Source organism: Sinocyclocheilus anshuiensis, unplaced genomic scaffold (assembly GCF_001515605.1).
Source record: "Sinocyclocheilus anshuiensis isolate Anshui unplaced genomic scaffold, SAMN03320099.WGS_v1.1 scaffold270, whole genome shotgun sequence".
Classification (NCBI taxonomy): domain Eukaryota; kingdom Metazoa; phylum Chordata; class Actinopteri; order Cypriniformes; family Cyprinidae; genus Sinocyclocheilus; species Sinocyclocheilus anshuiensis.
In genome coordinates, this window is record NW_015546041.1 from 94308 (window position 1) to 106807 (window position 12500).

At 39.3% G+C, this 12500-nt stretch overlaps 1 protein-coding gene and 1 long non-coding RNA gene across 2 annotated transcripts in view; one reads left to right on the forward strand and one right to left on the reverse strand.

Moving 5' to 3' along the window:
* Positions 1-12500, reverse strand: part of LOC107698948 (cadherin-2-like) — an 81502-nt gene that overhangs the window by 68109 nt on the left and 893 nt on the right. Inside the window, exon 2 of the mRNA XM_016500085.1 lies at positions 12461-12500. This exon is cut by the window's right edge and continues 57 nt beyond it. Within this exon, the coding sequence (XP_016355571.1) occupies positions 12461-12500 (40 nt within the window). The remainder of the gene's footprint in view (positions 1-12460) is intronic.
* On the forward strand, positions 9001-12487 carry LOC107698949 (uncharacterized). Its single transcript, XR_001635397.1, has 3 exons — positions 9001-9080; positions 9181-9235; positions 12415-12487. It is a non-coding gene; the product is annotated as an uncharacterized LOC107698949 (long non-coding RNA).

Sequence of the window (12500 nt, forward strand, 5' to 3'; positions counted from 1 at the left end):
CACACACACACACTCACACACACGCACACACACAAACACTCTCACTCACTCACTGGAGTTATTCAGTGAAAAGTGCCAGTGCTTTGAAATCAGTACTCTTGGAACACCGCTTCACCAATCACAATTCAAGAGCTGAAACTGTTTTGTAATACTGAAATGAAGCATGATTGGTATCAAAATAATAATAATAATAATAGCTTCTTGCCTCAAACCACTTCCTCTGTGGTGAGTGAATCAACCTCTGGACTAGAAGAGTCTCTCCTCACAGAGCGTGATGAGTAAGTGGACTGTGTCACTGCCTGCAGCTGAGAATGAACACTGCACCCAGTCACAATGATTTGCTAAAAACTGGGGAAAGTACCAGCTGATGACCAATTAGCCATTGCACAGATAACCACCAAATAAATGCCTTTAAGTAATTTCTCCTGTGTGTGACTCTGGAGAGAGCCATCTCACAACAGCAAGCCTGCGCTCTGTAATTATCAGTCAGCAGCAGGAGAAGATACAGAGCAGGTCACAGGTTAACCCTAACCCTGACCCAATAATCATACTAGTCTCTGAATGTCAGGCAGAAAGAAAATCTCTATCATAGTCCCTTCAGTTAAACAGAACAAGACACTGATGACTTTTTAAAAAAGATCTTATAGATGAAAAAAATGTGTACTTTTAATACATTTCAAATTTGTCATCGTCCCATGAATTGTAATAGTGATAACTGAGAAATAGAAATATTTTGTAATTGTATTTTGTATTATAATATTTACTCCTGTGATGGACTGATCATCAATCCATCCAGTGTGTCCCTGCCTATTCTCTGGCCTAAAACACTGAGATCCAGCATGGCCATGACCTACACTCTGTAGGAAAACAGATGAATAAATGGAAATATATTTAAAGAATGTTCAAACTACCATAAACCTTTTACTACGTACACTTGAACTCAGCGCAAGCCTCAGGTTTCAGTGGATACCGGAGCTTCTTCTGTTGAACATAAAAGAAGATATCTTAAAGAACACGGATAACCAAACAAATGCTGGTCTCCATTGACTTCCACAGTATGGAAAAATACTAAATATTAAAAATACCCATATTTTATATTTTAAATATGTAACACTCATCGGCCATGTGTAGTATTAACACAGTATTGACGTTTCATGTTTTTTAAGCATTGCAATTATTGTGACACAGCTATGAATCATCTGAACTGTCCTCACTCATCACCGTTTGTGATTCTGTCATCGCTGTGCTGTCCAGATCCAGATCCAGATCCAGAGTTTCTCTGAACAGATCTAACTCACTGCAGTATATAACACATGTGCACTGCTCACTTCTATGAGTTGTGGCTCAGAGCAAAACAGCTAACGCAAATATTACTTCTGCAGACACTGGGTCTCATTCACTTCTCACAAAAGATTCCTGGCTAATTCACAAAAACATTATTTTTGTTGTCTTAATGGTCTTCCCGTATTACTGAATTTAGAGTACTCTGAATTGCTTGATGTTGTTGCTATCTGTATAACCTTTCTGTTACAGGCTTTTGTGACTCCCAGCAAACATACACTGCTCTGGAAAGCTAGATCCTCAAGCAACGGCATCCTCAAACCCAGCTCAAACACAACACACACCTGTAACAGACTCTGATCACAGACTGGCATTAGCAGTTGTACACATACATATGTGTTTAGAGAACATCTTCCCAACTCTGGATCGGCCCTCAAGGTCAAGTAATAGTGGGTATATTTGAGGACGTGCTAGAGATAATTCCCAAACTTTCTGTCCATGTTGTGTTCTGTGATAAAGGGCATGGATGACGCTGAACTCCCTGCTCTGTGCGTGTGTACTGTGGGTTATTTTCTCATCTGGAGGGGTTTGCCGTTCAGTAGTGGGCAGTAAGAGACTATGATTTCTATCTCTGGCTCAGAAATATATTTCAGCTCCATGCAGTAGTGTGGAAGGAAAGCAGAAACAAACTCACAGTCAAACCTGCAGACGCTTCTGTTCCTTGAAGAAGAACCTGTCACTTACGTTCGGAAATTAATCCTAATTAATAGGCAGCCTTCAATACTTCCCATCAGCAAAATTACCTTCAGAAATACTGTGCTAACTGCTCTGAGGAGCATCCTTAGCTTATGTAGTTCAATTCCCATCAATATTTTCTCATAACAAGTATAGTATGGTTCTCTAATGATTACACACTGTGTATTACACTCATGGTTGTGATCACATTGTTACACACTCTTATGCTTAAGTATTTGTTCTTGTCAATGTTATGACAGGCAGATATAAAAAACAACTTGATGTTATTTATTTGCTTTCGAAACATGCCCTTGGTTTGGCAGTGGAGGTTATTGGATTTATTTATTAGGTTATTTTTGAGTAACAGTTATTATTCTCACTGTATTGTGTTTGGAAAACTTTCACCTAAAAAGTACAGTTATCTGTACATCCCCATTTTTCATCTCTATTGTTTTCTATACTTCCATATCTCTATTCTAGGCTGTACTCCTCGACACAGTCCTTATATTACAGCACTTCTCGTGTTACGGACTCCTTAGGATGTTGTATATTCCTTTTTCGTAAGTCACCTTAAACAAAAGCGTCTGGTTTTAAGTGACTACATGAGAACAACTTTAACATATGTAACAATATCACAACATTTCTGTAAATTCAAAAGTTGGTATATTTCCAAGGCAGCTTGAGGTTGGTTAAACCGAATGTGATTTTATGAGTTACAGAAAGTGTTTCTTTTGAATTTTTAGTTGCAAGAACTAGAGATCTTCAGGGATTGGCTGAAGTTAGTTTAGGACATGAACGTGTGTTGTTTTCATGTTGACTAATGATTTGAGGTCTTTACTGTTGTATAGCTGGTGTAAAATGTAACAAGCATTCGACAAACTATTCTAACTGCCTGAGGAGTGACGCTCGCCTGCAACAAACACAGATGAACGGATCACAAGTCTCGCCAATGTGCCAAAGCAAACGAGCCAGGATAAACACTTCTCTCAGTCTCTCTTCTTTCTTTCTTGCACTTTTAAAACAGAGTCATATTAATGAAAGTCTTCAAATCAGCTAGTTCTGGGGCAAAAACAAGTAAACCGGGAAGGGTTTAAATGCTGCTGTACAGTAAATCAGTGTTTTACACTGTCAGCCGTGGATGTCCTATTAGCAGAGCGATCGCAGGCGTCTGCAGCCTCCTGCTAAGAAGAATGTGGTCAGTTTGGTTTGAGCCAATGGAACAGCAGCAGCTCAGCTGGGGTCAGATTCTTCTGCTAATCCGCTGAAACTGGCTGGGTACTGTTTTTCTCTTCCAAATCAGGAATTCTTCAGACAAGGGCATGAAACCGTTTCAATCAGCTGTTAATACAATAAAACAACGATCACTGTCATAGCGACATGCTTGAAATGCTTTGAGTGGAAACAGCAATTTGATAAAAGCACCAATATTCAACAAACAGTTGCATTTATAATGAATAATAAGAAGTGATGCACTAAACTGAAAAAAAAAATAGCTCATGAAATATTCAGCAAACAGCAATGTGCTTATGAACACTCAATAAAGGACAAACTCTTCTTGTGGCAGATTATTTAGTATCAGAAACTTCTCTGCGTTCTCACATGAGAGATGGTTTCTCTTGTTATTTACCATCAGCTATTGCACTACATAGACTCACAACACAACCATAACTTCTCTGAATCACTTCTGGCTATGAGAAAATAAATATGAATTACATTTGCACTTTTGTCCACATTGTGCTTCCCTCATATTTCAGTCTGATCGGGTCGCTCGATTCCTCCACAGAGCCACAGAGTCAACTGTTAACTGTTAATGTAAAATATTACATTTCCAAAATTTCCTATGTGACATTTAACACACTTTTTCATTTAAATAATTATGCTACTTCTTAGTTTTAGTGCAGATGTTTTTAGTGCCAGATATACTAAACAGGCCAAATGAGCAGGAGAGCGATATAATCCCATTAAAAACCTGCTGATCTACTGAGCAAATTAAAGAACACAGACAGATCATTTCCATAATGAGCAACACAATCTACCAAGAGCAGCAACAATTAGTGTCACAAAAGAGCAGAGCCGATGATAATCAGGTGTATGATCGACTAACAACACAGACACACGAGTTAAAGGTGCAGTAAGTGATTTCTGATAAACGCTGTTGAAAGTGGATCGGATCGAGCACCAAAACACACTTGTGGTCAATCAGCAGTAAGGGGCGTGTCCACTCATAATGGGGCGGTGCCTGTGTTGCATAGCATGTTTGTGAATTTGGGGCGGAGCCATAAAGATAAGGTGTGATCCTTTTGAGTATAGGGACGTGTTTTGGTGATTTCAAATATCAACTGTGTTTCTCAGAAATCACTTACTGCACCTTTAAGACGAGCTTTTTGGGCACAAATCCCAATAAGCTGACTAGCACAAACCTTAGTAAATTAGCCTGCATGATTGATTTAAATCCTCTCCTCACATTAATGTTGGCTCTGAAAGGGAAACTCCTACAAATGCATATGCAATAAAATCAGCCACTGAAATAACTGTGCGCACATCTTTTCATCGCTAATATTTTACTGCATGTCTTCAGTCAATCCTGACTGTAGTTTCTTAAAACCAGAAAGGGTTTGCGCTGCTGCAAGCTGTTAGTAAATTTGGCCCTTTGTCGTTTAAAGCTGCAGTATGTAATTTTTGCCTCTCTATGGGCATCTGTGTTTGAAACATAAAAATGCAAGTAACTTGCGGAGTTATTTTTTTATGATGAATCTGATCGCTGCATCAGAGCAGATCTGTTATTGCACATCCTCACATGTCTTGCTAGGAATTAAAGCTGTTACAGTAATACAGACTATAGCTGTCATGCTAGAAAATACACTGACATTACCTAACTCTGGTAACTGAGCTGAAATCCGTAATGTTTGTAATACTGTCTGTCCGGAGTGTCATCAGAAGAAGTGAGGAAGGTATGACACGGCCACGAGGTGTTGTAAAGAGCAGAGTTTAATACAGTAAATGTTCTCGCTGTACCATATGACTGAATCTCTACTGTAACTGATCTGTTCAGATGAAGGGTTGGTTACAGTAATCTGTCAGTCTCCACCAGGCCTCTGTTTACAGTATGTGAGATGATGTATTTGACTCCATCTGTCTCCCTTCTTCTCATGTATTTCTGAATTGTCTGATAGACACACAGTCACTGACTGTTTCCTCCTCCTTCGCCATCCTGCTGTTTACAAATCACAAATTCTCTCCCTCTCTCTCTCACACACACACACACACACTCTCTCACACACACACACACACACGTTAAACATTGGTCATCATTTGAAACAATTTGCTTTTTAACAAGAATTCATTGTGGGGCAGTTGTGGCCTAATGGTATGAGAGGGACGAGGAATGACATACGGCTGTGTGAAAGAAAGCAGGTTATCCAGAAGAGCAATGAAACACCATCAGCCTTCTGAAGCACCAGGTTTCTATGAAACAAAGTCATTCTTAGTTTGGACAACTGTGTGCAGAATAAGTTCAGGTACAGCACTATGAAAGAGGAAAGGATGTTTTTTTCACCAGGGTCAAATACTATCAGCCTCCATCACAATCAGCCTTTCTCTGATTCGCCACAAAGCACACAACATACGTCACGTCTGGATGATGTATTACACCGGTCTCTGAGCGGCTAGGATCCTAAACTCAGAGACAGGCCGTGCCGGCCATGAAACCTGACACCGCGCTGAAATAACACAGCCGTGCCAAGAAGACCCACACCCTCCAGCATCAGAGAAAACAAAGAGAGATCTGACGGCGGGCCTGCTGGAGAATGTGTTTTTCCTTTCTCTGTGATGAATACGAGGCTGATTCTCAGTGCATTCGGCCTCTATAATGAGCAAAACAAGCCCGGCACAGAGACAGAGAGCGAGGGAGGACCAGGGCTCAATAAAAGAGGCATTGAATGCTGCTCAGTGAGCTGGCAGCCCGAACACAAACAGGCCCCCCTTTGTAGTGAGAAAGACAGCGATCCACACCTCAAACTCCAGCAAAGAGGGAAGAGAAAAATTCAAAGAGAAGAATAAAGACAAGAAGCGGCAGTGATGATGTGCACTTCACACTGTACTGATGAAATATCATCTGTCAGACACACACTACTGCTGTAAATAAAGGTTACAATCAGCAGTTAAAATGTATTCTAGGGTTAGACTTGATTTTATCGGTAAGGAATCATCTGGAGTGTGAGAAGTATGCTAACAACTGTGCAGGAAAATTCCCGTCCTGAACACCCACGAGAACACTTAAACCTCACATGAAAACAACACTTTTTGGCTGTTTGTATGAATTTGTTAGTCTTAAGGTTTTCTATGAGCTAGTGTGCTCCAAAACAATGAGAAAATTCACATTTAGAAGTGATTTGCATTCAAACATACAGCATCTCTCTACCACCAGTATGGCTTTTGATGACAGGAACATCACAAACGGTTAGACACCCTCAACATGATCACAGTCCAGCAGAATACATAACAGCAGTGCCAACAGAAATTACATGCTTTCACACAAATGACAAATGCTCACTGTTTAGTTAGAGTTTCATATTAAATCTATAGGCCACAGGCTGCAGGCCTTTATACAGCAGGTGTTTATGGGCCACTCTACAGAACTGGTGCAAACTACTGTCCAACCAAAAACACATTTAAAAACCATTGAAGTAAGAAATCTTAGATGTTTATTAAGATCCTTCTATTACCTATTGAAACCCACATTAATATTTAAATTATTAGTAAGCTTAATATATATAAAATCATCATCGACTGGGAGGTGGCTGTCCCGAACCCTAACCCTAAATTTCAACTTATGAAAATAATATTGAAATAACTTTAGTATTTTTTTTCCATTGTTGTTTTTAAAAGTAACTTTTTTGATTCTCTGAAAAAGTCAAGTAAAGTAAAAAAAAAAAAATTAAGATTTAGTTTTTATATGTATACCAGTGTTCAGAACTGTGCTAGTTAACCATGTGTTGATTAGCATCTTTGAGCTAGCTTCAAAAGTATCTAGAATAGTCACTACCATAACATTTGGTGGAGTTTCTGTAGTGACATCTTTGTTTTTTCATAGAATTGTCACTACATGTTATCATTGTTTCGGTAGTGACAAAAGGGAACACATAATCCTCATATTTGGGGGAAATAAACAACATTTTAGTTCAGCTTTGCAATTTTTTTGCATTTTAGTATGTTTTAGTAGTGTTTTAGTATGCGAGTTAAAATTCTGTAATGTGATGTGGTTGCTACCAAAGCGTTACTGTCGCTACCGGAACATGGGATGTTTTGTCAAATACTGAATTATCAACTAAGATGTTATGATAGTTTTTGGTTCAATTTACAGCGGATAAATTAAGTATTGAACACGTCACCATTTTTCTCAGTAAATATATTTCTAAAGCTGCTGTTGACTTGAAATTTCCCCAGATGTCAGTAACAACCCAAATTATATATATATATATATAACTGTCAGAAGAACTACAGCCCATACTACGCCAATCCCGCCGTGCAGCCATATTCACTGGTTAAGGTTAGGGTCAGGTGTGGGGTAGGTTTAGGGGTTAGCATTTTTTGTAGCATAGTGTAGGAAATCAACACTTTAATTGACAACCAATAAAATCTTTAGAATCAGCTGTGGGGAGGAGTTTGCCCTGAAGTAGACAACCAATAAAAACTTTAGAATCAGCTGTGGGGCGGAGTTTGCACTGAAGTGGATTGGGGCAAAATGCGCATGCGTGTCATGTGCCTGTCTGTCAATGGGAGGAAGCCACGCCCTATTTTGGAGCTCTCACCCCGTTTTGGAGATCTCCAGGCTGCAGTTATACCCTTCTCGAAATATCTGCTAAGTGTGCTACTTATCTTTGTCAACCTGGCAACCCTGTGCACGCGGGGCAGAGATAAAAAGTTTGTCTGAGCGCTAAAAAGAAATGTCTGTGTGAGCGTGCAGCATGATCTGTGTGACTAAACCTGTGTGCGTGAGCTACAGTGAAGACGGCGCAGTAGTTTAGAGCTCTTCTAATTTTTTTTTTTTAAACATAGAGACTGTGGTGATTTGTGCAGTGATAACCTACCAAATTCTGAATGAGTACATTACAATATAAATTTATTAGAACGAGTGCAATTCAGGTGAAATTCAGTAGTGATGGGATGATTGACACCAAGGCCCCGACGCAGTTTTCAAAGCACTATTGTATCACACACTGTGCCGATGCTTGTATCGAAATGACGACACCACGTGATTGATGCCGTTTGAAGCTTGGAACCTCATGCAGTATCAGAAGATCAGGACAGCTGGTCTGAAACAATCGGCGCTTCGCATGACTCTTGTGTTTGACTTTACATTGACTTGGTTGTGTGTGTGTGTGTGTGTGTACACTTATTTGGGATTCAGTAGAATAGTTTAGAATAACCTCAACACCAGACAGAAACTGAATGCACGTCACACCTCTATTGATTTTATCATGTTCTGGCTTGGGTCTCAGAAACCCCGAACAGCTCACCTAAAATATTTTTGCTACTACTCGCGTCATTTATTAATTATAATCACACACTTGTATATTTTATATTATTGATAAATATGTGAATCCACTGACCGGACTACGCATGACACGAGTTGGCACAAATTAAAAACTTTCAACCCATCCTCTGCTCCGCGATGTTTCGTTAGAGAGGCTGGAGAACCCAAGTCTGACCACCAGATGTCGCTAATGCGCACTGTGTTAAAAAGCTTCGAGTAATGAACCGTTTTTCGGCACGATTTGATGAAAGCCTCAAACGGTTCAGAAAGCCTTGGTTTCCCATCACTACAATTCAGTGCAGTCCCGTATCGTGATACGTATCATATTGTGACCTAGCGATCACATGTTAATGCCACGTGTAAACACAGCCTAAAACACTGAGCTATTTATTCACAGAGATGCTAACAAGATAACAAGACACACCTGGAGAAGTAATCAAGGGGACCAATGACAACAGGACTACAGATCGACTACAAATGGAACGAGACATGAGACAAAAGTCCAAACACAAGACCGGTAACATGACAGGTAGGGTTTTGATTTTTTCTCTTTTTCTATAGTGTTTGTGAGGGGCTTGTTTTGAAAGCACAATAACTGGGGTTTCTGTATATACTGTATATTCGAACAGGGTTCGTTTTTGTGGTATCTGGCAAGCCTTCACCAGGAGCTTTAATGAAGAACAGGTTTGTGTGAGAGAAGAGTTCAGAAGAGAGTATCTCTGCATCTCAATGTGCATACTATCCACCCTATCTGCCCTAAATAGTTTTGAAAATTACTAATATCACATAGAATTTAGGATGGATAGTATGCACGTTGGGACGCAGGCCATGTATTCAGACTTCCCAGGTGAAAAAACAGTGCACTTCCATAATGTGCTTAAAGTGCTCCATTTCTGTGCAATATTTTTGTACTTAATATACTAAAAAATATTCTTTAGTACTTATTACTCAACTTTGAGTGTACTCAACTATGCTATTTTGGGACACTTTGAATATGAACTAAAATGTGCTTTTAAAATAATTTCTCTGTAAAAAAAAAATGTATTTAGTCACCAACACACTTGAACTCATCTTTCATACACTAGTGGGTTCAAGTGTACTACAAGTGGTGATTTTTTAAATATGGAGAAAGTATGTTAAAAGCACATTTAAATGCATATTCAAGGAAGCACAGTTGAGCACACTTAAATGATCTTAAGTTTATCTTAAGAAATACTAAAGAATAATTTTTAGTATATTAAGTAGAAAATTCTTTGCCATATATCACCACAGCTGTAAGTCCGCTCATTTCTGATGAGTTTAGTATGTTCCACCACAGAACTTCACCAAATCTCAAATCACTGATACGGTGTGCATTTGTCAGACATCTAAGATGTGTTTGTAGGATAGCCAGAATGAAGGCATGATTGGTGATTTAACACCGTATGTCTCGTTTCTGCTGAGCTTGCGTCTGCACTGATACCAAGGGCTCTTCATCAAACATGGTCTAGGCAAACACACTGAATAATCACTCTGTGATATGTTTGCACATAGGCTAGTTGGCATATTGCTTCCCTTACAAAGAGAACAAGAGACCAATTAATGAGGTGACCATGCTGGGAGAATTAGAGAGTTTTGAGGAGATTTGAGGAGGAGAACAGCTGCAAATGAGACAACTGGTCACAATCATCTCTGTATAAAAGTGTAAACTGCGAGTGTCCTGCCGGCATCTTGGCTTTCTGGTCTTGACTGATACTTCAAAGAGAGAGACAAGTCGCTCCACAACACTGACTCTTGAGTTTAATCAGAAGAAACAAACTAAACAGAAACTTTATAACAGGAACATTAGTTATAGTCAACAACACTGTCAACCTCAGACCATCCTGAGAAATACCGTAACTCCAGCTTCTACAGCATCTCTGTTTGATTCAGCGTCACATTTCATTCCCGTGTCCACCCACACCCACTTACTGAGAGCGCTGCATTATCAGCTCCGTGTCAGATTAATAACCACCTCTCTGTGATAAAGTAATGAGCGATTAGATAAGCTGTTATTTCTGAGACTGACCAGTACATTCTCCAGTGACAGCACACACAGCTGCTATATTTATAGAGCCACGTCTCAATGAGCACATGAACCTGGAATGAGACTCAACAAACCACAGCAGGAATTCATCAGACCCACTTTATTAACGTCCCTTGAGCAACAATTAAACAAACAAACACAGACCGACAGGACCACACATGCTAAACAATCCTCACAGAAAGCCAGCTTCACCTGCAGAGACTCCATGACGGAGCCAGACCGCCTGAGCTGCTTTTATCACTGCATCAAATTATCAAATTATAGAACACAGACGCTGATTATTCCCATAAACACAATCTACCAAGAGCAGCACAAATTAGCGTCGCAAACGAGCATAGCTGATGATAATCAGGTGTGTGACACAGACACAAATAATGAGTTAAAACATGCTTTACTGGGCTTTAAATAATGGCACAAATCCCAATAAACTGACTAGAGCAAACCTTAGAAAATCAGCCTGCATGCTTGATTTAACGCCTCTTCTCTCATAAATGCTGGCTCTGAAAGGGAAACTCCTACAAATGCATATGCAATAATATCAGTCACAAAAATTACTATTCATGTCTTTTCATCGCTAATGTTTCACTGCCTTCAGTGTCTTTGGTCAATCCCGACAGCAGATGTTTAATGCCAAAAGAGGGTTTGTAAGCTGTTAGTAAATCTGGCACTAATCTTTATGATTGATCACTGCTGTCATTTCCAAATACTCACACCAGTTATGTCAGACAATTACAGGTAATGAGTTCAAAATAGTACGAGTAGCATGCAAATATGGAGCATACAGCCAATTTTGGCCAACAATTTGAACAGAAGAAATGCTGGGTGTATGATCCAGGTTTGTAAAGGCTGTCTGATAATGATGTCTATCCAGAGAAGTCAGGTTTACAGATGAGACACGACAGAGTGAAAACAGAATCATAACGTCCAACACATTCACTCAACGGATCCACAAACACGCACAAATCCAGATCCACACATGCATGCATCATTTATGCTGTCTCTGCACTAGAAAATCAGTCAAATATTATCTAGAAAATGCTCCTACTAATGAAAAATAAGTATTGATCATTGTTAAAAACTATATAGACGCAATAAATATGAGACCAAAGCAAGTTTTTTTTCCTGAAAATGTCCATGGACCTCCTAGAATCTGCCCACTGGACCTGAAGCCCAGTTTGAACATCTTTCATTTACAGGAGACAGAAATAAACATAGCATCACTATCTATTACTATATAGAGTATTATAGAGGCATTTATATTTGAATAGACTCGGTGAACCTCAGCTATTTCCTCCACTGTATGCAGAAGATGCCACAGCATTGTTAGTAAGAGTCTACACACTTATCCAATCTTATGTTCACGGCAGACACTCATATATGTTTGCATTGCAAATATAAATCCACACTGCATATGTTCAATGATAAGAAACATCTATAGCGCAAAATCAAACTCAGTGACTGTAAAATCAATAATGAACATAACAGATTAGAAGTAAATTACTGTTTGATCAAGTGTTTTTATAAACCAACAGCAAGAAGCCAAACTACACTGTTGTTTAGCCACTTAATCACATGAAACAACCCCCCCCCCACACTAGTCACACACACACACTAGACTAGAAAACTAGAAAAACCCTTTGCTTGAGAAAACAGAACCAAAAAAAAATTAATATTTTTGAATTTATTATTTACATTTGTATTTATATTTTTCTATATTTTATGTGCTGCTTTTCCATATATAATTTTTCTTTTTTTTCTCTACATTGTGTTCACTTTGGCACGTTTGACTTGCACTAAGTGAGCATGCAGACAGTGTTGTGTGTGAGCTGGTCCGGTCTCTTTACCCGTGATCAGGGCCCGGCCCGGCAGAACTGGCTCGGGCAT